Consider the following 27,027-nt stretch of genomic DNA (forward strand, 5'->3'; position numbering starts at 1 on the left):
CTCTACCTTACCAGGCCATTCCAGATTCAGGATCACGTTCCTCACAGGCTTTTGCTATGACTTCTGAAGGTATAAAAGTGAATCTTTAAAACCTGTATATCTAGGAAAAATAAAATTTCTAGTCACTTCACAACCCTATAGAATTCATTCTTCTGAGAGCTTTGAATAAAGATCAGACACAGTATAAGTTCAACACTGGAAATGTTGTGTTTAGATTGTGCCACGACCTGCTGATAGTTTTAGAGACTTCCGAAGGTCTCACATTGATCTCCAACTCCATCAGTTTAGCCATCTACTTGTTTTCTTCCCTAAAATCTCAGTTTACTCACAACAAAGTAAGGTGGCAGGATATGATTTGATGTGTGTAGGATTGGCATATTCAGGTGATCCCCCAAAATTGCTCAGGTGTCCAGTCTTAAATGATTAGAAGCCAATTTATCCGTGTGTGCACACCTGTCCGAGTAATTTTTGGATGGTATTCCTATTTCCCATGGGTTACTGAAGAGTGTCCTCCAGAGAGATCCCATTCTTCTCCATTTGCTGAGATACTCAGACCTGCTTCCTAATGCTTTGTTTACTCCTTTACTTCTCCAAGTCCTCAATTCCAGTTGGTAAATCAGAGGCCAGTGCTGATAAATTTGTTCCCCCATTGTTCTTTGGGTAAGATTTCTCCTTCCACATCTAGATTTAAAACACAGCTTGTTTTTTATCATGAATGGAGTCTCTGTGGACCAGCACTTGGAGAACAGGAGCAGCTTCCTTGACACTAACTGTGGTTTTTCATGACGAGTTTTCCACACAGACCTCAAAACCCTCCTCCCCTCCCTGTTGACATGGAGCCCAGGCCCCTGGCATACCTCACTGGTGAAGGTACCAAGTGGTAAATGGCCTTCCCATGACAATCTCACTGCTGGTGCTCCTGAAAGGGTCTGGATGGGGATGGTGCACCTGGACCCACCTCAGGTGTTGCCACTGTAGAGAAAACCAATGTCTCCTGCACCAGAAACTTCTCCCTGAAGCAAAAACCTGTGTGGACAGCCCCTCTTCAAGAACCACAGTTAATGTTGGGTAAGTTACCTTTTTCCCCCTCATTCTGTAATTATACATCCCAATTATGTAATTTAATCTAATTAAAGTAATGATGCAATTATACAATAATTGATACATAATCGGCATGCAAAAGCCTGTGTAAGTATTATTTAACCAACAGAACAAATTCTAGATGAACCTTTTTCAATCTCTTAAAATATAACATTTTAGCAGCCAGCTTGAGGAAGGGATTTTGCCTACTCAAGCATTTTTAAATCCTTACTGCCACTAGTAAATTATATTTTTTTTGCTATTTATGGACATTCAGCTTCCATTCACTTGAACAGGAGCTGTCTCTGAGCACCCATGGACAGAAGTAAGACTTAAAAGCTCTGAAAGACTCACCACAAATATGGCAAAGTACTACAAAGCCATTTCAGGAATGTCTAATACTGAATTGTCTTCTGTTAGAGATGATTAAAAAACATCTCATTGTCAACTACAAGAGAAGACAGCTCTGTGGTACCTGTACTGTTACTTTCTCAGCAAACCTTAACACTTGGGATCCTTTTTGAAAAAAATAATTAAATGTCACTTCTTCATTGTCCACAATAGCTGTGCAAAATAACTGTATTACATATGCACCACACTTACAGGTGTATAAACTACGCCTTAGTTGTGGATCTACCCAAGGTTGCATGCACCAAAAATTATGAGTGTGCAGGTGGATGCAGTAGTCCTGGCTCTAATGGCACAAGCAGAAATCTAGTTTTCTGTATTGGCTCATTTTTCTGAAATAGATAAACTGAGAAACGTATGTTTCATTGTATAAGGATGTTAGCTGTATCTGTAACTGCCAAAATCCCATGTTCTGAAATGACATCAGAGACCTGAGGGCTTGTCTGATAAGAAATGGGATTTCTTCTTATCCTTGGGTAATACTTCCTTTAACCCGGTCCCCAACTCCTTACTGTTGTGCAGTGAACTGTGTGCCCTATATGGCTTTTCCCCACCAGTGATGTGACTGAACATCAGCAACATTTTACCCTTTGTTTTGAAAGCACTGTGGAATCAAACACATCCACATTTATATAATGTTCTATAATTAATCCAATGTGTCTGGATGCATGAGGAAATGAGAATGACCTGTCCCTTTCTTTGTCTCTGTTGCATAACTCATGCTTTAAACTAGGTACATTATCTTGCAAGATGTTATATAGCAACTTTGTTCTAAATGCCCCAGTAGCTGTGTCAGTAGAACTATTCACAAGCAGGGAAATTGCAGAGGAAAATGTGAATGTTTCCTGATAAGCAGTCACTTGGGCTTTTTTTGTTGTTGGGGTTTTTTTTGCATGATTTGCTGCTAAGGATCTAGTTTTAAGTGTTATTACCCATGTGTGTGGAAGTATAATTTTGATTTGATGCATATTCTCTTTAATGCCAAAATTGCTGGAAAACTTTTTTAATTTGGTTTCAAATTCAAATATGATTATTTTACTGCTATCTTTTAATTGTCAGTATTCATATTGCTAGTACAAGTGTTTGTATAATCTTTTTCATTATAGACACTGAAAACAAGTGAAAAAAAAAGCCTAAGACTGAACAGTTGCTCGTTCATGATGATATAATTTCAGTTCTACCTGTGGAAGTCGCTGAGAGCCCGCACATATGGCCCACAGTTCCCCAGCTTGGGAAGAATTCTGAGGTGCTTAAGTGACCCTCTAATCACTGGTAAGGGTCATGTAAAAAGCATCATTGTCTTCCAGCATTTTTCTTCCACTCCCTTGGTAGTTTCATACTGGATCTGAGGAGACAGACTCAGCTGGGCACCGTATGAAGAAAGCTTCCAGTGCTGAACTGAGCGCTAGTTCCTTGGACCTATAGGGTGAAATTGCTTCAGAGACAGAAAAAAAGAGCCATCCACATGCCTTTCTTGGGTGAAATTCTCTTGTTGATGGAATAGAGAGCATCAGTAGGTCCATTCAGTAACAGACATATGGAGACTGAAAGCAAGCAAGGTAAATGCAGCTAAAAGCTATGAGAAAATTCAGCAGAAGCACTGCTGTACAAAAAACACCCTAGCCTATCTATATTCTATGAAAAAAAAAACCCCAGCATAAAAACCTGACGTCCAGGTATTTCATTGGTCTTCTTACATCTGTTGCTAACAGAAATCTATAATGTAGTTTACAGACAATGCCATTGTGTTAATTTTTCACCAACCTTTGCCTTCGTTGTTTTAGCGGTAAACTCACCCATATTTGGTGTAGGAACGGGAGCTGAATTTGCCAACGTTTTGGCAATTCTGATAGGCCAGAGGCTGCTGTCTTTGGTCAAGTTACAACAACAGCCAAAGTACAGCTGATCTTATATTGCTGAGTGTGATTTAAAGGAAAATCTTTGAAAGAGGTATAACTGCCTGAATTACTACTTTTTTATATGTTTTTAAATGAGAATGTAAAGGCCAAGGGCATTTTTTCCTATTTAATACTATTAAATCCATCATTAAATCTCTCGCTGAACACTGGCTGAATTTAATGGTGCCCTCAAGTGCTGACTGTGTTGATATTGTTGTATATACAGATACAATAAATAACACTTAGCTAAGGTAGTATTAGCAACCTTATTGGGTATATCAATACAAATAGCTGTACTAATGAGATTAAGCATCAGAAACCAACAGCGATGTGAATCTAGACACTGGGGCTAAAATATGGATAGGGATTCAACACATTGAACCTATCAATAAAGCCAAACAGACTCTACTAAAAGCTTTATTGCTAGTTGGCATTAAAGGATTAATTTGAAAGTACAGTTTTTATCTCTTCTCATCTCACTTTATAACATACTCTCTCTTAAAACTTCAGTCTGCCATGCACGCAGGTATTATGAGTGTTTCTGTTTGCTGAATAATCGGCCAAACCCTGGCAGCTCTCTCTGCTTTGCCTTGCTGTAACCAGAGTTCCCTTTGATTGACGTAATTCAGTACTGAGGAGGGACCAGGTTTGTGCTACTGGTGTTTTTTTATGTCTGGTGTTCTGAACACAGAGTTGCATTAGTTGAGTCACCTTGAGATCCTCTCAACACACGCCGGTTAGATGTCACTGCCTTGCCCATGCAGATTATTGTAAGCCGCCTGGCATAATTCTAGGATCCCATTTTTCTCACACAAAAAGCATGAAATGCTCATGATTACAGTACTATTTTACCATTGTGGTAACCTCCAACTGTCTCCGTTTCATTTTTGAGGATGTTCCTTATTTATGCTTTTATTGCTGGTAGGGAAAAAAAGCTCTATATTTTGATCTTTCTTCTGATGGGATTCTACATACACTAAAGCTTTGAAAGGTATATCCACTGTTTTGTTTTACTAAGAAACTTTTTCAAAGTAAAAGAAGAATTGACCTTTAATCAACAGGGGTGAAATCCTTTCCTGGGTAGGAAAGTCATTGAAGGCTTAAGTGGGAATTAATTGATATGTAGACATTATATGGACCTTCTTATTGCAGTGAATTGCAGTTTGATGGTTCTCCTGAAGAGAAATCAAAAGAAATCAACATGTACTCCACAAAACAGCCTTTCATGACTTTTAATATTTTAAATTTCCAATGCTAAGGCAGCTGTTCCTGATTCCTGCTTTCTAGAAATAATTTAAAAGTGCTAATGGTGTGTCCTCTTTCATTTTTCTTTATGTATTACTTTAATTTTTCCCCATGATTTCTGTGAGATTGAAAAAAAATATATACATCCTCATTTTTTTAAATGACAGCAAAAGAATGTTAATTTTTCTGAAAAGTGGATAAGTAAATCATGTGTAGTTAAGAGCTCAAAAATAAACAAGCATTTGTAACCATGTTACTTCGCCACGCACCTCTGTCATGATGCAGCCTATAATTTCATAATCACCTACTGTTTGCTGGCAAACATCTTGAGGAATGTTTGAGAGTTGTAAAAACTTTTGTTAGCATCATTTTTCATAACATTCTAGCTGTAAAACCAAGCTGTCTTTGTGCTGAGAGTCTGGTACAGCACTGGTGGAGAAGACATACAAATGGTGAGGCAGTGCAATATGCTAGTCCTTGTAGGCTTTCTGTGCATAGGGATGTTTAACCAGTTCAAGTTTAATTGTTTCACAACCAGGTCTACTTACAAACTATTTCAAAGCTCTGTTTATTTTTCTCTCCGTTCAATTAATTTGGCTTTTACCAATTTAGATGAATCTAAATGTATTTGGTTTTAGTTAAAACCAAAGCAGTCATACAATCTGTAACGCTCATTATGTTAAAGTGGTTTAAAACTATTGCCTTTATTAAAATAGATGCAAATTTCTTATGCATATAGTGCCTACAATAATGAGTAAGATACTAGTGTTACTCTCCTTCTTAATGAAATAAATGGTATAATGGATGAAGCCAAAACCCTTGCTTTAGGAGCAGAATTAAGGCTTCAGTTTGTATTTTCATACCTTCTACTATTTTTTCCAAGTGGAGTCACAGAATGGCATTGTCACCCTTAGAACCATTTGTGCCAGGACAGGGACACAACAAGGTTTTCTTATGAGATTTTCTGGCTCAAGATTCTTTCAACCCTAATTCCAGTTTTGTGTTTTACCTCGTAATTATAGTATGGTACTTAATGAGATTACAGTTGTGGTGGGATGCTTAATTCAAGTTTGCAGAATACCCTGCAAATGAAAGCCAGTGTGTAAAATCAGTACATGTTCTTATTTCAGGTCTTAAAGCAGGCAGAGCTTGAGACAATGATAGCTTTGAAGAACCCACTTAATATAAACACTAGATATGAGTGAACTGCACAGTTAAGGATTGCTCTCCTCCACTGCTCCATGAGTGTATTTGCAGCTAAAGAGAAGCACAATTTAAAATCGTTTTTAACAAGTAGTGCCAGATTGCCTAGGGACAACCGGAGCAAGCAAAGGGGCACTCTCTGCATCCGACAGCTTCCCGAAGGCCACCTCATGCAGCAAGGGGATGTGGCAAGTGCTGTTTCATGCTGCTGGCGCTGGCTCCCTGGTACATGATGGTGAGCAGCAGCAGCCCGGGCAGGCTCCCTGCCTGTGCACAACGCCCTCGTGAGGGCTCCCAAAAGCACCATGCTGCTGGCAAGCCTAACATTTTCCTACTCAGCAACAAGGGACTGGCCTCAAGCCCTCTCCTCACCCCTACCAGTCTTTTCGGGTGTGCAGGTCCAGATCTTTTTTCTGAGGCTGCTGCAGTAGGAGCCTGCAGGAGCTCTGGAGCGCAGAAGCTGTGATTGTGCCAGCTCTGCAAGCAGGGGCAGTGCCCTTTGCCCTCACCCTCTGACTGGCCCCATCGCAGGACTTCTTCCCTAAACAGCCAATACAACCTGCAGATGAGTGTAACAAATAATCTGTTTGCACCTGCTAATTTGTTGCTTTGATTCTGCAAAACAGATTAAAAATGGTTATAACAGCGGCTCAGTGTGCCCTGCTTACCAGATGCTTTACTGAGATGTAGAAGGCCCTGATTAAAGGCCTACCAAAAGCCTGAAGGATTTTACCTCAGTAAGCCATGCAAAGACTGGAACATAAGCAGCAGGATTGAGGTCTTATCACTTTTCAGGCTTTATTTGTGCCTCTGCTCTCAACAGTGAAATCTCCAGCCTTGTTGCGTCCAGTTTGCATTGGCCAGGGTTCATGGGACTTTGGATGGAGAGTGCATCCACTGGGACTTCCCTACTAAATTCTTCAGTTATTTTGCAGAGTCTTACAGTACATATTTTCTTCCTCTTTTCCTATCCCATAGTGCTTTTGACACCACATTTTCAACAAAATCCTTCAAACACCAGAACTGGAAGATGTCAGAAAGAAAAGGAGATCACTTCACCTATCTAAAATACAGTCAGATGATCTTGTGCACAAAAGTTTCTGTCAATTCAGAGATCACTAAATCACTAAATTCAGCAGTTCAAGGCACAGTAGTGGTTTTGAGGAGGTTCAACTACATGTTTTATCCTTGGTAGAGGATAAAATATCCTTGGTAGAGGACCTCTACCATTGCACTGTGCAAGCTTTGCTTGTGAAGTAATTTTTTACTACCTATTATGCCCCAAAGTTATCGAATAATTTTTCTAAGAGAGACTGTGCTCTGAATCTCTGCTCACTTATGCTGGTATTAAAAGTCAACAAAACCTGCAGCTCCTGGTAACTTCTGAACAAAATCATAGCCTAAGTACGCACAGTGCCATGTACATGCTACAAGATAATGTTCATCCCAGAAACATTATAACATACATATACATACAGGAATTGGACTACGTGTGGGGAAAAGGAAGTGCAATTAACTCAGTTTTCCAAGTGTAGCAGGATCCAGCCAGCCTTTTGCACTGTGAAGAGCCTTGGAGCAGGACCACCATCCTCTGACTTTAACACCAAGCCCTGCTTTGCCACCTCACAGTATTTTTTCCAGTGTGGGTGGCTGATTCTTGAGAAGAATCCATTGAGTTCTTTGCCCAGGGACCTCTGAGGGAGGAGGAGAACGTTTGCATCTGGCTCCCACTTCTGGCCAGACCTCATTCCCCAGATCCCGAGGTGAGAGGTTGGTAGTACAGAGACCAGGAGAAAGAGGACAGGTGCATTACTGAAGACAACAGGAGGCAAAAAGCCACCCTGGTTAGTGGCTGTGCCTACATAGACCTGCTGGAATACTGTTCTGCACACCCTGGTCCTGACTCCAGGGATCAAGGCTGGGTGCCTGAGGGAGAGCACCTCAGCTCTCCTCTGCTGTCCAACTGCTTTTCCAGGCTGAGACAGTGTCCAAATGTGACTTTTTAAAAGAAAAAGGTAGTAGTCAGCCAGCTAAACTTCTCACTACTCACAACATTAAAACTGGAAAACCTAATACTGGGTTGTCTGTATACTTAAGGAAAACATTTTAGAGGATTACAGGTGACCTTTCTGAAACACCAATGTCTTCTTAATGTGAAGGTATTAAAAGGTCACATGCAGTAGATATGTTTCCAAGAAACATAGGGGAAGAGGGCCTTACGTGTGCTAGACTCTCATCCTGATGTGCAGATGGCCAAAATACAGAAATGTGATAATGCTCTCAGATTTGGAGACAGAGAAATAACCTAAGAGATGGTCTAAGAAAAAGTATCGAGGCAGCCTAGCTGAAGTAATAGCACCGCTGATGTACCCCATACTGGAGTCTTATCTTTCTGCTGACTACAGCAAGAGTGATGGGCAGATGCTTTCATCGTGTTGACCCCTTCAGTTTAATCCTCAAGGTTACTTTGATGCATCTGGACCTTAAGCAATCGAAAGCAGCAGGGGACAACTATGGGAAATAGATTACTGATACATAAGGAAAGAGCAAACTCATGTTTCTATCTATTCTAAAACATAGTGGAACATCCCTTTCTCTTAATCACTGCTTTTGTGGTGAGTACTGAGCATTCACATGTGAACACAAATGTTTCACATGTTTTCTTGACTTACAAGGCCTGTATTGAGAGGCATAAAGGCTAAGGATTTTGATGGACTGTAAAAGAAGCTCCAAAATAAAGAACCCCACTTAGGTACATTTTAGGCGTGAGTCTGAATGGTGTATTTTATCACTCAGTCTGACTAGCACTTTGACCTGTGTAACAAGCAAGATAACTGCAGCCACTCTACCCTGTTTTGAGCCCATTATGTTGTATTTGGCTGAGGCATATCATTCAGAAAAGCATCCTTTCTTGATCTTAAGATTTCAAGAGATGAAGACAGGCATCTCTGTAGCACTGCTTTCCAGCAGTGAACTGCCAGCTCATGAGCAGTTGTTCTTTTTTTCCTAACTTCAGCTTGCCTTTTTTGTCCTTCTATCCATTGGCTCACGGTCCAAGAAGTTAGTGGTTTTCTTCTTTTTCTATTATTGAGAACTGACAACAATTTTCCACTGAGAGCTATTTGGATTTTTTGTATACATATACTCCTATTAAGCATGAACAACCTTGATTATTTCAGACATGTCTTGTGAATCCTGTTGAAAGTGTTGAGTGTAGATTCTAATTTTTACTTTGGGACACTTGACAGTTGGCTACAAATAAGTTTTCTAAAAGTCATGTTAGAGGTTTTTGTTTCACCTATGAAGATGCTTATGCAAATCAGCACAATGGCTCTTAGTGTAACAGGGCTGATCTCTGTAAATATCTGGGATTTTTTTTGTTCCTTTTTTTCACCTTCTCAGGATTTCCAGCATTTTTGAAAAAATGTGGTCAAAGAAACAGGCTATTCCAGCATTGGCCTCGCCAGTTTTACTATGCTACTTACCTCTACATTTGCAAATGCACAATGATGGAACAGGCTCTTTAATTATTTTCAGTTACTTGTCTTCTGGGAATCTCTTACTGCTTTCTGGGTCCCGTGTCCCAGTCTACCAGTTATATATTGTATTCTTCCTTTGTGGAGATGAGTTTGTCTGTGCAACTCTGTACACCTCTGAACTAGTCTCCGTTGGCTTCAGGCATCACATTGTGCTGCTGTGCTACTTCAAGAATACGAACTATCAAGATTTAACATCCTTCTGTCAATTCAGATCTAGGAGGCACAGGATGCAACCTTGAGAACAGATGGTTGAATTCACATACACTGAAGCACGCAGTGCTACACTGATTTCTTAATCTCTTTCAGAATAAATGACTTGTATATGAACAGATTCCCCAAGTTGTCAGAGCATCATAAACAAAATTGTTTGCTAATTGCAGTCAGCCACATCCATGCAAGGTTGTCCGGGAAGGATTTACTGTCTGCTTTGCCTTGCAGAACCTCTCTGTGCTACAGCAGGGAAAAGGGAAGGAGAGTCGAGTCCCTGTCTTGATGCTCAGCTCCACAGTCTGGGGTCCCAGTCTGGTGCAATTTTCACATTTCATCTAATACCATTTAGAAACTGCGAGAGCAAAACCTCTTGGAGCTACTCTTCATAAGCCACATTTGACAGCAATTTCACTTCTAATAGTTTAATTCTGACTTTTTTCTTTTTATGGTCTTTTCTTACCCTCTCTGTAATCTTTTCACACTGACCGAGAAGTTTGTTGTAGTAGCACAGAACAGAAGCTTGCTTTCTTCTTGTTTTGGTTGGCAGCCTTCACAGGTACGTTAGCCGAAAGGCTTTCCAGTAGCACCTTAAAACTTGACCTGGAGCACGAGGTATTTACTTCATGTAACGTCTGCCTGTAACTTGTGCACAGAGCACACAGGCACTACTATGTTACCCACAAATTTGTGAAGCTTGAAATAATCAGTTGGCTGAACAAACTGAGCTAAAATTACCAATTCATACCCACTGGTGAATCTCTGCTGCAGGTGCACAAAAGAGCTCTTTGTATGGGCCCCCCAGTTCCCAGGAGCCAAGTAAGTCTTTATGGTACCCCCAGTCCTCTTAAACTGGCTTCAGGAACATGAAAGACTGGAACTAAGAACAGATTAGACCAAACTGATGATCTGCTATTTCACCTTCTGTCCAGGGGGTGAACCAGGGCTACTACTCTACCTATCAGAAAGCTTCCAACCTCCCACAAAATAAGAAACTTGAAAAATTTGACAGTTTCAAAAAAGCTAGATTTTTTTTTCCCCACAAATCTTGCTTTGATGACCTCCTTACATTTAGCAGTGTATTTTTGTCTGGAATAAAGGGATGTTTATATTAGCACATTACATGCATTGGTGGCAAAGATATTTAAGTATTGCTAAATATTTACCATGATGATATTTTTGTCTTCTTCAAACTGCAGATGTTTTCCTTAGTAAATGTGTCTGTTTTTTAGCTTTGGGCATTTTTTTGTCTGCTCCTTTGTCCATATTAATATAATCATCCATCAAAAACAGGATAAGACCCTGACCAGTATCCTGGTCTTTATTTTCAACAACCTTTGTTTTGACTTATTGAAATGTTTCCAGAGCAATCATGAGACCACTGCCATTGCTTTGTTAGCAGACTGCAGAATTAACATGCTTGTTATGATCTCTGAAAATGTCGACTATGTGCACTTTTTCATTATTATCAGAAATCATGCAGAGATCTGGACCTTGAAGTATCCTAGGTCTTTTCCTTTCCTCTTTCTCCTCCTCCTGCTCCCAAGAGGCAGCTATTCATCTTCATTAGCCACTTCTGTTAGCTTGCTGCCAACAGAGACTAGAAAACTAGCTGCATCAGTCTTGCATGGCAATTCAGGAATTAGAATCCACAGTCCTTGGGTGCAGGAGGTTAATGCACTAATAAAGATTGTACCTTGATTAACCACATCATCTCAGCTTGCCCAGGCAAGGCTGGTTTTCAGACAGTTTGTCATATCATATGGCCCCATGCATTAATTTAAAAACATAGTTTCTTAACTAAGAACAGAAACTCATTGTTGTGACTAAAGAAGAAATTTTGTCCTTTTTTTATTACAGTGAAGCATAATTAAAAGTTTTTAAGGAAACCATCTAAATTGTGTTCCATGATTTACCTGTATAGGGACATGTTCTTCAGTTTCTGATAGTTAGAGGTAAATCTTTTTGTCTTAAACCCTGATATGAGAGAGCATGACATGGGTTATACCCTAATAACGCTTGCTCTTAGAATAAAACTACATCTCCCTTGAGTATCCATAGCTTCTTCTGGACTTATAGGCTCAATTAGTCCCCCCAAAATGAATAAAAATCTGTGAGACTCTTTGTTAAAGAATTATAATCATACAACAAAGGGCCTACATAAGTCAGTTTGATAAGTAAGCAGCTGTAGCCTTCTTTTGCATTTATCTGTCCTAGATTGCTGAACCTTGACTAAATATTGCAGGTTATTTACAGGATGGTTCCACTAAAGCAGAGATAACGTATTCCAAGCAGACACTTATTGCGCTGGCATTTGTGATTTGCTGTAGAGTGAATTGATCCACAGATCACGTTGCAAATGTTCATGATTTGGAATGGTTTAGTTCTACAGATACCAAACATCTGGAGATTTAATGCTGAACACATTCTTAAATGCTGCAGTCTGCAAAATATCTGACCTTCTCCCTTTCTAAGGGCCTAATTTCTGTTTTATTCTTTCCTTCTCCCCAGCCCACAGGCGCTCACGCACACACATCCACAGAGTCATGTTTCTATCAAGCAATTTCAGCTGATGCCCATCCGTGCAGGTCTGAAGAGCAAAGCAGAGCACAAATGACGTAGTCACAAGCTACACAATTACCTTTATTTCTTTGCTTAGAACAAAAAAATTCCTTGACAGGTGCTCTCTCCTGGATTGTCACATATCTTTGGATGTTATACCAAGGAAGCCGATTGAAAGAAATTCATATTACAGAAGGCAACAGGGCATTTGAAGGACTGGAGCCAAAGGGGAAATGTGGTAGAGTGTGTTTTGCAGCAGATTGCTATGAAATAAGTGACTCTTTGCAATCATTTTAGCAGGAGTAGGAGACACAGAAGAACTCCTGACTGAGGTCCAGTGTTGAACTGGCACCAAGCTTGGTGTAAATGGTGTCCTTATGGCTATTTCAGCTCCTTGACAGGCAGCTTTTAGTAGTTCCCTTATTTGATCCTTCTGTTAATGGGTGGATGAAACCGTGTTTGTCATTTCTCTCAAGTGTAGAAAGCATTTTGCATCATACATGACGTAAATATTAACTGTAAATTAAAACCTGACCAAATAAGTGGATGGAAAGGAAGTAAACCAGGAAACAAGAGAAGCTGGGAAATGGGAAGATGTTTCGTTGAGTGGTGGTGGTTCTGAATAACATGTTACCAAATGGATAATAACAAAATAAGAGATGCTTATATGGAAAGAGAAAAATTATCAAGTGCTCAAAGAAAACTACGGTGTTTATGAAGAAGAAGAAAAAGGGTTAAGTAGTTGTAGTTTGGAGAGGTGACATGGTAAAGAAACGAGGAAACAGCTTTATCTTTCTATTTTACAGGTGTATATTTGAGATTTGGATTAGAAAAGTTGCAGCAATAACAGATCCTAGAGGAATAATTTTTTTAAAAAAGAAAATTTTCTTTTCATGTTATGGGAACCTTATCTTAGTTAAATGCGGTCAACTTCAACATAGTCTCCAAAAGTTTCAGCGTCAGACTCTTTGCTTTGGATGTTTGACACTAAAATCATAGCCATGTTGTCAGCTAGTGGCAGTGTAGCTTCACTGAACTGAAAGGGATTTTTGCCAACTGACAACAGTTAAAAACAGAATCTCCTGCTTAGAGATAATAATTTAAAAATTATTAAGACAAGAGAGTAACTGGGTTAGAGGTTCCCAAACTATGTCCTGTGTTCACTTGCTAAGGGGTCTTGGAAAGCTCTGCATTACCTTTGCATTGCCTTTACTTCCAGCTGAACAAATATATCTAATGTTTCCCTAAAATATGCATTTTAGTGTAGGTAACTATAAAGAGAGAGCCCCTGTGGTCCCTATGAGGTAACCAGCAGAGTATTTGCGAAGGAAAATAGTGTCTCACCAATCTCCTGTAATTCCTGTGACATGTCAGTATAGCAGTGGATCAAGTTGAGCCAGCTAAAATAATTTTCTAAAGGTGTTTGACAGAGTCCTTTATGAGACCCTACAAACATTTCTTAAAACATCATCTGTGGAGAGACAAAATATTATGAATCAAAAATTCGCTAGGTGAGCATAAGCAAAGACGAGTATTAAACAGTCAATTTTCTTAATGGCTCGATGATAAGTTCTGGGTTTGGCAGTAAATGAACAGTAAGGTAATACAAGCGGCTAGACATTAAATCTAGATGATACCGATCTCACTACTTTTTATTAATTACAATTTTTCTGAATCAGTTCAGCCATTCCTGGCATCAAGTGCCACACAGCAAGATTGATGGCATGAGATAAATAGCTAAGCCTTAAGTCTAAAGTGAATACTATTATTTACCTCTGCATGGTACTTTTCCTGAAAAATTACCTACAAGCTAGGGTTAAAAGCCCCAAACTAAACACTGCCAAGCAGTCATTAATCCACAAGAAATGTCTTGTTACTTAATTGTTGCTGCGGAAACTGAATTTGGAGCAAAGATACGCAATACTATAGATTTCTTTATTTGAAAGGTTTTCCCTTCAGTAAGAAGAAAAGCCAAGTTAGCGCATTGACTACGATTAACTGGGCTTGGACCTTTATAGCTTGTAAAACTGGACATTTATGGATAACTGCTGAAAACTGATTTACTACAGGTGGAGATGATGACTAGGGTGGTAAAAAAAAAATGTGTGTGAATGAGACGTGCCATCACCACCACTGCAAAGATGTCAGCATGAAACAACATTGCTGCAACCCTCACGGCGAGAAATGTGTGTTAAAAAGAGGGTATCAGGGTTTCCTTCTTTGACCCAGATATCTTTGTTTTACCCACTTCTAGACCCCAAATGGCTTCTCAATGCTTCATTTCATTAACATTGTTCAGGACTTAAAGGTTAACCTGATTAAGTTTGGCAAAACATCTAAATTGGCTTTAGATTAGACCATTATCTTGTAGTAGCAGGAACATTTTCTGGTGCCAGGTGTTTTGGACTTATTTTTTTGTTTGATTTTTTCCTAAAAAAAATAAAATAAAAAAAATCCCTGCTTTTTTCTCTTCCTAATTTCAAAAATCTTTTGTGTCCATCAGTGTTCTAGTACCAGTTCGAAGGTGCTGAGGAACTTAAGTACATTTAAATTTTCATAAGTCCATTTGAAACATGGTTTTCAGTCCAGTGGGTGCCTTATGCCAACACTCCCAATCCCAAACTCCAAAGACAAGCAAGTTAGCTGAGCAGAAAAGAGAAGCTGTGCATGAAAGTTTATTTTAATAATAGAAGTTGAATCCTTTCTATTTAATTACCAAGATAGTTGCCATTTGGGCTTACATTTTCAAACATTTCACACCATATACTGAAAAAATATCTTGATATAATCATATGTCACCACTAGTGTTTTTAATCTGTCTCAAATATCTAAAATCATGAGATTTGGCACACAGGGATATATTCTGGATGACGTTCTGCTTGACCTTGCATAGTGTTGACACTTGTTGGACACCTAAATCCTTTCTTCTGATTTTTGAGATTCTGTTCTTGGCAGCCAGAAGGAGACTGTGCACATAGTTTAATGTTTCTCTTTCCAAAATATTTTACTACATTTAAATCTTACCTCTCCTCAGTGGTGAAAACCTATAGTTCAGGGTATTTTTCGTGGTTTCTGATATTTTTTTTCTAGTTTTATTTCATTTTATAGTTATTTGAATTCCAAAGGGTGGTGATAAATACACCATATAATCACAACTCAAAATATTATTCTAGTAAATTCACATTCAGATGTTCGTGTTAATGGCAACTATTAACCCTGGCAAATATCAGTGATCTTACTAAATCTTTGTGTCAGAAAGGGTTACATCAAATTTAAATTATGTAGAAAGCTTTATTATATACCACAACTCAAAGTAAAAAGGGAGAAGAGAAGCTAGCTGAAAAAAAAAAAAAGACCATTAAGGCCATTTTTCATTGAAGTGTGGATGAGAAATAATCTTGGGGAAAAGAAGAAATGAAAGATTTTGACATGACAAAAAAAAAAGGTCACCCTTATTTTTAATCAGCCCTCTGGTCCTTTCCCTGGATGAAGGCATCATTGCCAGACTCAGGCAGGCAAGGTGGGAGGAAAGAGCTCTGCTGCTGTAACAGATTGGTTTCTGCATGGCATACAGCAGACTTCTCAGAAGATGTTTCCCTGAAGGTGACAGTGGGGGTCAGCCACCGTGTAACCTGGAGGGACTGCTTCTTAGAAAGATGGAAATCATGAGTACTGAATAGCATATTTCACAAGCAGGATAACTTTAGGTCAAAGCCACCAGACGTTAGTAGCCCGATTCTTCAATTGACAGACAAAACGTAAAGCATTGTCCTTCAGAAGAAAGGGACACATAGTTAATTCCTATGTGTGTACTTCTGGGCTCAGCACCTCAACTTGCAGGGAAAAACACTTTGTTTGTGAATGGGTTTTACAGGTCGAAACACCTTTAATCTATATGCACAACATCCCATTTTCTATAAATTGTGCAAGTGGTCCCATAAGGGAAAAGCGGAGAAATGCAGGTGAGAAAGTGGTACTTTTTAGATCACAGCCTTAGCATTAAGTGTCCACATTGCAAATCTCCTTTTTGTCAAATTATTGTCATAAACCTTTACTGTTGACATATTTCTTAATAATTCCTTAATCTTTTGAAAACAACAGGATGTGTGCCAGGTGCTTGTAGCAAACACCAATCTCGTGGCCTGTGTTTTTCTTGCCTGAGTTTAAAGAACTTACTGTATATTAAAAATTACTATCTACTGCTATTGCTATCACTTATCAGATAAGGAAGTCATAAGATGAACAATCTGCCTCAAAGAACTGAAAAGCAAAGCAATTCTGATACTGAAACTGCAAACCAGATGATTCTCCGATTAGAGTCACGCATGTAGATTACAGAAGTATAATAAATCATGTAACTTTTTAGCCTCAAATAAAATAAAAGAACATAGTTTTTATTAGGTAATAAACTGTTTATCAAGAATGCTTTAAAGGTGACATTTATTACTAATAAACTAAGTTGAGAGGACTGATCTTTTCATTGGCAGAACAGCTGGAGGCTTTCCTCTGTGTAAAAAATGCCCCAGCTCAGTCCATGCTGGGTCAGGAGGCACTTCCATCACCACTAACAAAGGATAGGCAAGAGGCTCACCCGCACCTTTTTTCAAACAAGAACGTTTTCTTTTCTCTTTAGAAAGGAATGACTCATGGAAATATAGCTCCAGTATTATTTTGGGACTGATCGTGGATGTCAGCACAACTCCTTGGAATATCACAGAGAAACAATGCCACAGTCAGCTAATGGTATCAAAACTCAGCAAAGCATCTGCCAAGCAAACTCTTGATAGTGTCAACGAGTCCCCTCCTTAGGCAGGATTTTATTTGCTCTTCAGCTCTTGAAACTTATGAGCTGACTCTTCAGGGTTCTCATGCTCCATGCTACTTATATTAATACTGTTAAGTTTCTGTGTACCATATATTATGGCTGTTGGTGCTGAATGTGTCAAAAAATATGCCCATCCTTTAACAGCCTGCACTAGAGGGGAATATGAAGCTTCTCTCTTAACAAACTTCCTGTCTGAAGTGTTTAATTTACACCTCCCCAAAAGCAGCCTTGCTTTGAAGACTGACTCATTCAGACTTGAATGATAACGGTATTGAATGTGTGTCTACCTGCTACTTCAAGCTGTGTCAAGGATGACTGCATACAAGTCAGGTCAAGCTACTCATGTCTATTAGTTAAAATTAGTTTAAAAATGTCCTTCAAAACAACACAGGGAGGAGAAAAACATGGAGTGCAGCACACCTTGTTTAGGGCTTGCCATGTGTCTGTGTCCTGCAAGGCACAAACATGTTACAGTTAGGAACTTATTTAACTCCTTTACAGTGATAAAGGCAATTTTAGGAATTAATCATTGGACAAGTTTATCATCCTGACCTTGTCTATGAAATCTATTTCATGATTAGTGGGTACCTCATTACCTGGTGATGAACTGAAATTTCTGTTCCCATACTACAAAAAAGAGTTGTTCTGTTTGTCTCATCAGCCAGAATACATTGTATGATTAAAATGTGGTTGCAAATTGTCAGAAAAATCAAACTTCTTACACTTAAGATGGATTAACTCTTCAGGAAAATGAAACGGTGCTTAAGAACTGCTCTCAAGAGTCTGTGACAAAAATCAGTATAGCACATGTAGTGTCTAGATTATATGTAAACTGGGCATTTCCTAGAAGCTGCAGTAACTTAAATATTCCACTACCCAGGCACTCCTGCTACTGATATACTATCATTGTCTCCTGCTCCATTGACTTTCTAAACACAGTTTGCTTTACAATATTGTTTTTCAGGAGATGACCCATTCATGGCCTCCGCCCCTGTCAGCTATTCATACACCAGGAAAGGCAGAACAAAGCAAGTTTCCCTTCCCAAACAAGGTAAGACACACAACCTTATGTAGAACCATGCCTCCTGCACCTCAAAATATGTCCTACATAAGCGTGTGGGATCTCTGGGCTAAGATTGAAGCTGTGCTGATGACCTTCTCTATGTGTGTGCCAGTATCCCCTGCCTTTTCCCTGCTTACAGCCTCTGCAAGACTGCACGACTTTGTTCACATATCTCCTGACAGCAGCACTGATGCTGGTGTGTGAGTCACAGGTGTGAGTCACAGGTGACCCTGATGGGGTGTGCAGATGTGGTGCCTTCTGTAGGCACCTGCTGAGGCTCCTGTTACCTCAGGGCACATACAGCTGCTGCGAGTCAAGATGCTCCTGCTTGCATCCATTGTTCCTGCTTCATTTGGCTTCACTAGCTCAGATTTTTGTTGACACCATTCAGGTCTGAGATGGGCTTTAATAATACACTGGCCTCTGCAGTCAGGGGCTGGGGAGTGGGCATACATCCCCTGACACCAGCCTGGCTTATAGAAATCATAGAATGGTTTTGGTTGAAAAAGACCTTTAAGATCATTGAGTCCAACCAAAGCCACTGGTCCTGTTGATGGTCCCTTGAAACCAGCTCCAGTACTGTATGTGCATCCGAGGAAGGATGCATTGCGACATGGTAAACTTCATTGGCACAAGCTTGAGAAAACCAGATTGTTTATGCTTGGTAAGCCAGAAGGGAATGAAATCAGCTATTCTATGCAAAAGCCAATAAAAATTTCACATTGTATCACCATATACTGTTTGTATATGCCTCAAGCCTATTTCATGAAATGTTCAAGCTTGAAAGATGGTATTGACGCGGTTTATAGCTTTTCTCCTGTCAAAGCAGGCTCTTTTGGTAACTTTTAAGTCCATTCTGCAAAATCTAATTCAGGGAATAATTATAACCACAAAGCCAAGAAACCTCAAGATTTGCCTACACTAAAACAACATTTCTCTGGATGAGAGTGTCATGATTTTGAAGTACCAGGGTTGTAAACCAAAATATCTGTGGCATGGTATGAAATAAAAAGAAGTAGCTCACAGTCTATTTGCTCATTGGAGACAGGCAGCTGGTTGAAGATGGTAGGCAGGCTAGAAGCTTGTTACATTAGAGTAGGTCCACTAGAAGAGAGATGGATCAGCAGCTTACAAGCAGGTGAAGTGTCCAGATATGGATGACAAAAATGAAGTGGTGCTTGCAGCTCTGCAGTTTCTGCCATAATTATCACCATACAATGTGCTTGCGTGGCACCCATGCAGATGTGCATGGGCAGTGTATTACACCTAGCACCATATCTGTGTGGCCATCATGAATGCACTTCCCCACAGCTAAATGTACTGTGATAAATACAGGAATAGGAGAATCACAGACCATGGGGCAAAGATATGTGAATAATGGTTGATATTGACTTTCTCATCTTCTCTCTGCCTGTTCGTGCCTCTCTCTGAGAAATATTCTAATAGTTTGAACAGCAGAGCCATTTCAGAGATCTACCATTCATTTTTAAAGAGCCTTTTCTAGGTGGTTTCCTTTTCTCTTACCACAGTAGAATTTCCATTTTGTTTAAGCTTCAGATTGATGAGATTTCATCTAATAATATATGAGCATACTTTTGTACATGTAGTAGCAGCACAACTGTATTGTGGCCTGGGTGATCTGCATGGTCAGAAATAAAAGTGCTTTGTTGGAAATGGGGAAGAAGCACATAACAAAAGTCAGAGAGTCCTGGAAAAATCCTGTATTACTGGCCATAGATCTTGTTAATTTGGTGGTTAAGACACCACATCTATTTTAAAATATTTTAAAAATCATTAAAAACTACTTCTGTGGCTTACTCTGAATCTGCACAGTTGCAGACTTTAGAAGGCATCTGCTTTTCAAGCTCCCAAATGCAAAAAGTGGTTTCCTAATTTTTCAAACGTTTTTGAAACATGCGTAAGCTAGCTATTGCTTTTCACAAAGCATGGTGTAAAATCTCTATTGGATCTCATAGGAGATGTCTCCATAACTCTTAGGAAGCTTTGCCACAGGTAAGATACGTGGCTGTCCTAACTTGTTAAAACCTGAGGACTACACAAAACTGTTGTGGATTGCGCATTATTCAGATAAATGGGACTGTCAGTTAAGTAGTGGCCAAGGCCAGCAAAGAGGCTAAAAGGCTAAATTCAGGGCATCAGCTTCATCTCTTGGTTCCAAGCGATGCATGGTACTGTGAATTCATTTTCAGTCTTTATGGCAGTGTTGAGAGATCAGTTCAGCTCATCTGCAGTGACTTTTCCAGCCAGAGAAGCAAGTAGGCTGCAATCCTTTTTAACAAAAGACAGTTCCCAAGTGTAAAGATACTCATCATTTTGGGAATGAGAAAAAGAGAAGCTTGTAGGACTCCTGCCCTGTTGCAAGGATGCTAATCATCTTTACTTTTTTGTCTGTAACAAATTGAGAGTCAGCATCATTCGTTCCCATACACACCAAACTGCTTTTAACCTGCAATTCAAGTAATTAGTAATCTGACAGCTTGAAACTTGAAATATATTAATTAGGCTATTAAAGTTGCAAAGGCCACAGCAACTATAGCTAGACTAGTTTTGAAATCATTCTAGTAATAAAAGCTAAATAACTGAAGTTTATATATCATCAATGTAACAGAATTGCATATTTGAAACTGTGTGCATGGATGTTTCCATCTATAACCATATGCTTAGTGGATGGGGGGTGTACATGCATATGCTGTACCTGTATATGAAATCATACCTCATTATTATGGGAAGTCTGCATTAATGCACAAGAATGGGAGGAAATTCTGGGTCAGGTTTGACACATGCGGCACTGCCCGGTTGGTTTCCCAGCATGGCGCTGCTGGGCAAGCACATTTCGGGAACTGTCCTTTATGTAATAGAGGGCATAAAGTTACATTCTGTCCTTAACTTTGAATTTTCTTTCTCTATGGAATTAATTTTTACGCTTGAATATACTAGGAAGGGGCAGTGACAGTCTCTATTTCTTGTTTATCAAAGCTTAAGGATAATTGAATCAGTGTGTGATGTGACAAGCTGTGTGTGCCTTCCTTTCTCCTATCTCTTACACACTTTGATACATACAACTGATCAGGCATTATTTGATTGTAATTTCATTAAAAATACCTTAATAAATAAACTTTAAATGAATAATTAAATTTGGTAAATAAGAGCTCACTTGATGCTTGTGTGAATGAGCTTTCATGTTCAAGCATTAATTCTCTACTCTTGTGCGGGGAAAAAAATGCTGTTAATTCTGCTGCCTGCTTTACTCTCTTTCTTCATTTTTACTGTGGTTTCATGTCTTGAAAGTTTGATCAGGTGTTTGATTTCTGGTTATGGGTGTGTGATATTATGGGATCAGCCATCATTTTGTTATTTGAGAATTAATTTATCCACCCCAGGAGAACTTATGTCTTGTCACAAAGCTATTGGTGGTTATTCTCAGCAGAAGCTAGTTATCATAGTAATGTTATTCTTTATGTGTTCAATTAATTTACTTTTACCTTTCCTGTTGATTTTAAAAAGCTTGAGAAAATGCATTAGAAAATAATCTCCAAAAGTGAAGACTTCACCTTTGTTTTTCAGGTTACTTAAAGTCTTACTTCTTTCCTACTTCAGTGGGAACATTCTGTATTTCCATATGAGACTTTTGTGTTAGCCTTTATTATTAAGAATAATTTGTTGGGAATCAAGTCATATATTTTAAAGAACCAGTTAAAAGGAAAAGTGAAAATTTTACAGGTCCTATATTTTTCTGTTGTCAAATTTAAGACTATGTAGAGCCAATAGCAGAGGTAAGATACTGTACTAGGCAGTTAAAGGGGAGAGTGCATTCTTCCTGAGGTTAATGAAAATGTAAAAGAGTGAGTGAGATCCTTGTTTAACAGTTTCAAACACTTTTACAAACCCGAGGGTATTTCCATCAAAATCATTGTATTCTGCAAACTTGTCTATGTACATAAATTCACTATTCTTGAAACTGAACGTGTTCTAATAGCCTACTTTTATTGACAGCCTGGTTGGCTACTAGAATAGCATTTAAATTCAAGTGCACGTGTCACCACATCACAACTGCAAGCTGATCCTCACTTCCTAAGACTATATTCAGTCACCAGAAAAAAAACCAAAAAACAGGCTTTCACATCCCTTCATCAGAAGCATTTACAGAAAGCTGAAGCAATTTGTCAAAAGTAGACAATTTCAAATTATTGAGAAATTATTCTCAGCATGTGAAACATGATACAGATCTCTTCGTGCTACAGTTGAATGTAGAAACTCTTAGGGCTTGCCCAATACTCTCATGTCTCACGTATCAGGTGCGCAGGATGGCAGTGAATTGCAGAGGTGTATTATAGTATAAAAAATTACAGATAAAAGCCATGCAGTCCAGAGAGCCTTGACTCCAGAGCAAATGGTGCAGATTGACGGAACCTAATGAGCTGAGTCCTCAAGATCCCAGTGCCTGTCCAGCCAACCTCCATTTAAAGAAGTCAAGAAACTCTTGGGGCCCCGAGTGACTCAGCAGCAAAATCTGAGCTCAGACGAGTCCAAGCATCCTTGAGCTCTCTGGGGATTTGCAGTTTCTTGATGAACTGTGCTCATTGCTCAGCCTCTGTGGACCAGGGATCTAGTCCAGCACCTGATTCCTCACCAAAAATGACCACTTGTGTTGCTGTGGGTGCCTGGCCTCTGCAAGTAGTCCTTACTGTGATTATAACTCGTGTAGACGAGGTGGTATTTCTTTGCATGCTTGGGTTATTCAGAAGCAGTTACATACAGGATACTTTCCCTGCTGTCATCTATAGTAAAGCGTTCTTTTTTTTCCCTTAATTTAAATATCCTTTGTTGTTTGTATTTCCCTTCTATTTATAGACTTCTTTTATACTTTTATGAATGCAAACAGATTCTGTGAGTAAAATATGTGAACATTTGCACGTGAGGAAAAAATAGTCTGATTTAATGTACCGTATTCATAGATATGGCGCTTGTGTTACAAGGTTGACCTTGCAATCTTGGGGACCCAGAAGTAAAGTCTGTATTTCTGTTCTACAGTGCTGTCAATATCAACATGTTGAAAATAACATTACCAGCTGTGCTACTACCTCAGGAATCTAATGGTCCATGAAACAATATTGGTCTTCCCTCTGTCTTCTCATCTAAACTTGTAGAAGATAATAGATGAGTTTTAGCTGATCAATAAATGAATAGTGAGCAGGAGAGTCATAATAGCTGTACAAGGAATTGCACCATTAAAGAGTTGTTGTAAAAGAAGTTTATGAGCCTTAGAATTAATGGATTTTCAAAGAAATATTGGATTTATTCTTGTAATTGAAAATTACTTTTAAACCAGATGAACAATTAACCATGCTGTTTGTATTGTTAAGGTAATATTCAAGCAAGTATTACAGCTAAAATTTGCTGTAAAAAATAACACACTGTACCTTTTTTCTGTTATTGCTGTAGGAGTCACAACAGGGATCTACAGGACACAGCAATACAAGTAAGTACCAACTCATTTTCTGGCTACTTTGGGTGGAGGGGATGACAATGACTATGAAAAACAAGTAACTGATAGAGTGAGGAACCAGTAGCAGACTGGGAGAGCGCAGAGTCTCTGCAGGCAGCCCTTGGCTATGGCCAAGTGTGGAGAACTGAATTAAGGAGCAACCATCAAAATGTCAGCTCTTTTGGTAGACTGGGAAGAACAAAAAGGATTCATTTTGTTACAGCTATTTCATTATGTAGATGAGAAAGACTGAAAGGGCAGAAGAGTGGCTTTTTTTTTTTTTCAGAAAACCAGAAAAGAGTTGTCCTAGTTGCACGGCCAGTTCCAGACTGCCAAAAAATTCTGCAGGAAGACTTGTTATCATTTATATTTCATAGGCAGTGGTATATTTTGTGGCTATTGCACAGTAATAAGCTACATAAAACCTGCCAGACTAACACCAGATAATATCTCAAAGACCTTATGGCCACGGGTCTTTTTGGCTAACAGTGTGGGCAGGGGAGCGATGTGTGCTTGTGTGGCTCCTGGTTGGGGCTTTTCAGTGGACTCCAGTTTACAAATCATGGTGCAGATCAGCAGCGCTTTAACTACATTTAGTTATGGTAAAAAACTTAGCAGCTGTTTTGAAAGGAAAGATTGAACTGTTCTGTGAAACAAAATAGTAATCCTGTCCCCTGACGCCTCTCACTGTTGTTAATGTTGTCCTCCATATTAAAAATACATGATCCTATCCTGCTCGCAACATAAAATCATCTCAACCAAAAGAACTATTTTGCTAGCTTCCCAACCTGTCAACCAGCACAGAGCCCTGTTTGCAAATTACAGGGCTGTGACTGAAGATGAAAAATACCCTGAGCCGGTAGGTAGGGCTTTGAAAGTGGCTGGTCACCCACTGTGTGAGGCAGAAGACATCCTGAGAGACAAGGCTGGGGGATGTAGGCTATTAAAACAGTGCAGCTCTTTGCTGGGGAAAGGTCAGCATGTGGAAGACAATGTTGTGAAGAAACATGCAGTGGTGTCACTTAATTGCTGGCATCGGTTTGATATTGCTGCCACTACCAGCACTAAGGAAATAATAAAAGGCAAAGGGGATGAGGTTCTGTCAGAAAATAATGAATACAGTAATGAGAGAAGGAAGCACAAAAGGGCCATAATAGAGAGGGCTATGCAAACATACACAAAGCCATGAGCATGACAAACACACCAGCTGAGCTGAAGGCTTCACAGTGACACCAGGGGCCACAGTATTTGGACAGCTTTGGTCATAGTTTCATTTTGAGCATTTCCTTCTTTCAACGCTTGAGTAAAATAGGTTCTTCTACAGATCTAATGAAACCTGCTTTCCTACGGATTAGGAAATCGTACCTACCTCCTTACAGCTTTTCTCTGCTCCTTACTCCAGTGGTCTCTAACATCATTTTACTTCCAGTTCCCCCATCTGCCCTCCCACACCACCGTGCCTCCAGCTTCTTCTTATCTCCTCATTCATCCTACTCAGCAAAATCAGCATATATGTGCAGCTGGGCTGGAGCTGCATTCATTTGCTACTGCCTGGCTGATGGCAACCAAACCAAAGAGCAGCTGAACCCATGCACAAACATTTTCTTCATTGGTGGCGAAAGTTAGGATCACTGTCAGACACCCAAACACTTTCCCTAACATTGCAGAGGAAATTTGACTACCTTTGAGACCTGTATCTGTGAGGATTCCCGTTGAGATGTTGGAATAAGAAATCAACTAAGACACAGTTAGAATGAGACATAGACCTTACCAGTTCTGTATGTCAAACTCAAAGGAAATTTGTGGGGGGAAAAAAAAAAAGGAATTCAGATGTGAGGAAGTGTTAGCAAATGACTCTAAATGGGAAAGAAATTTAATGGTCTATGTACTGTGTTATCCAAATGCACATCTTCAGAGTCCCAATCAGCTTTATTTCCCATTGGACCGTGTCTTCTTTGGAGTGGCTCCTGAGCCTGTCATTTGCAATGGTTTCACTCCAGCTGCAAACATGGTCTTTCTCACAGATAACATTTGCATTTCTCTCATCCTTCACCTGCAAGGAAATCTAAGCATTCAAAAATGCATAATGGCTGAAGTTATACTGCTCTGTCACAATAAATATTCATCCCTGTTGCCGAGAAAGAAAAACTTGTTCTGGTTAGGTTGAGTGATTCACCCAAATTCAGACTTAGAGAACTTCTTCTCTGGCCATGCACTGTTCAACAGGGAAATTTGAAATGGGAGAAATCTAGACACATCTCCTCTGCTTGTATGTGAGAAGATTAGGAAGAAAGTTGTGCCAGATGAGGCAGAAACTGGCAAAGAACTCTCAGCTCTGTGACTAAGGATCTGAGGACTGATGGTTTCCACTGTGTATTTCTGGAGATGTGTTTATGCATACGTACACCAATACACAGACACATCCACACACATTTCAGGAGACATACACAGTGCTTAGCACCTCAAATAAGTTGTGCTAACAGCAGTCCCATAGCAAGGTGTGTAGCATATTCTTTGTCAATTCCAAAAAGACTAAGAAAAACAAAAGATGACAGAAATTTGCCCATAAGAAGAAACCAGACCTAGAGAGGATTTACTAATTCTGCAAGTGACACCCTCCCACAATGGTACCTGCATGCATTTGGCAGGTTACATGGAAAGTGGCAAACAAATCTTAGCCTAGCCAAGAGTGTATGTGAAAAAAGTGAGTTGTTCTGACGGGTAATTCCCTTTTACATATGCTTATCCAAAAATCTTATCTGTACTGAATCTGTGACATTCAACTATGCTTGGTCTAGGCACATTTTTAAAATTTCTGTGATTCAGTCAAGTGAGAACAAAGTTGGTAAGAACTGATAAAGCATTAATGGCCAGATTTTCTACTCTGATAGGCTGGACTGATGCTTTTCTACCATCTGTACAAGCTTCATCCTCCTCCTCCACACAGAAGTATGCTAAGTGACGATTAGCATAAAAGCAGCTGCAAATGCTTACTGCAGAGTAATTCATTAATATCGAGTTTGGCTAAATCACAGAGTTTCCCTTTTCTCTTTCCTCACAGTACTTAGGCTGTTTCCTTTGTTGCTGCATTAACATACATTGCTGAAAGTAGAACTGATGTGAACTCTGCTGGCAGAGCACTCAGGAACCCATATTCCCTCTCACACTCAAACAAACCAGTGTTCATGGTAATAATTCATCACTTATAAAAAGCCTAAATAGAGAATCTTTGAATTTATGCCAACTGTTACTGTTGGTTTCTTGTTCCGAATTACCATAATGCAGATGAGCTCCAGGGCTCCGGGCACCCTAAGGCTGGCAAACGTATGTTGTAGCAACAGCTTTCTAGCCAGCGAGTTCATCATCTGGATACACTTTCTTTGCTAAAAGTGAAGAGTGACCTGAAAATTATGGACTGGAAGTATTCCATCCTGTGTGGATGCCCTGAATTTTAGGTGACTTTAGCTGTCCTCTTTCTGTAAATGCTTAGC

General features: G+C 39.5%; 1 protein-coding gene across 1 annotated transcript in view; it reads left to right on the top strand.

The window, feature by feature from the left end:
• AFF3 (AF4/FMR2 family, member 3) overlaps window positions 1-27,027 on the top strand; it is a gene marked incomplete at its 5' end in the record, with an annotated part of 268,426 nt that overhangs the window by 120,402 nt on the left and 120,997 nt on the right. Inside the window, 2 exons of the mRNA XM_010188239.1 lie at window positions 17,932-18,018; window positions 23,494-23,530. Coding sequence (XP_010186541.1) covers window positions 17,932-18,018; window positions 23,494-23,530 — 124 coding nt within the window. The remainder of the gene's footprint in view (window positions 1-17,931; window positions 18,019-23,493; window positions 23,531-27,027) is intronic.

This window comes from Mesitornis unicolor, unplaced genomic scaffold, assembly GCF_000695765.1.
Source record: "Mesitornis unicolor isolate BGI_N332 unplaced genomic scaffold, ASM69576v1 scaffold9967, whole genome shotgun sequence".
Lineage (NCBI taxonomy): Eukaryota > Metazoa > Chordata > Aves > Mesitornithiformes > Mesitornithidae > Mesitornis > Mesitornis unicolor.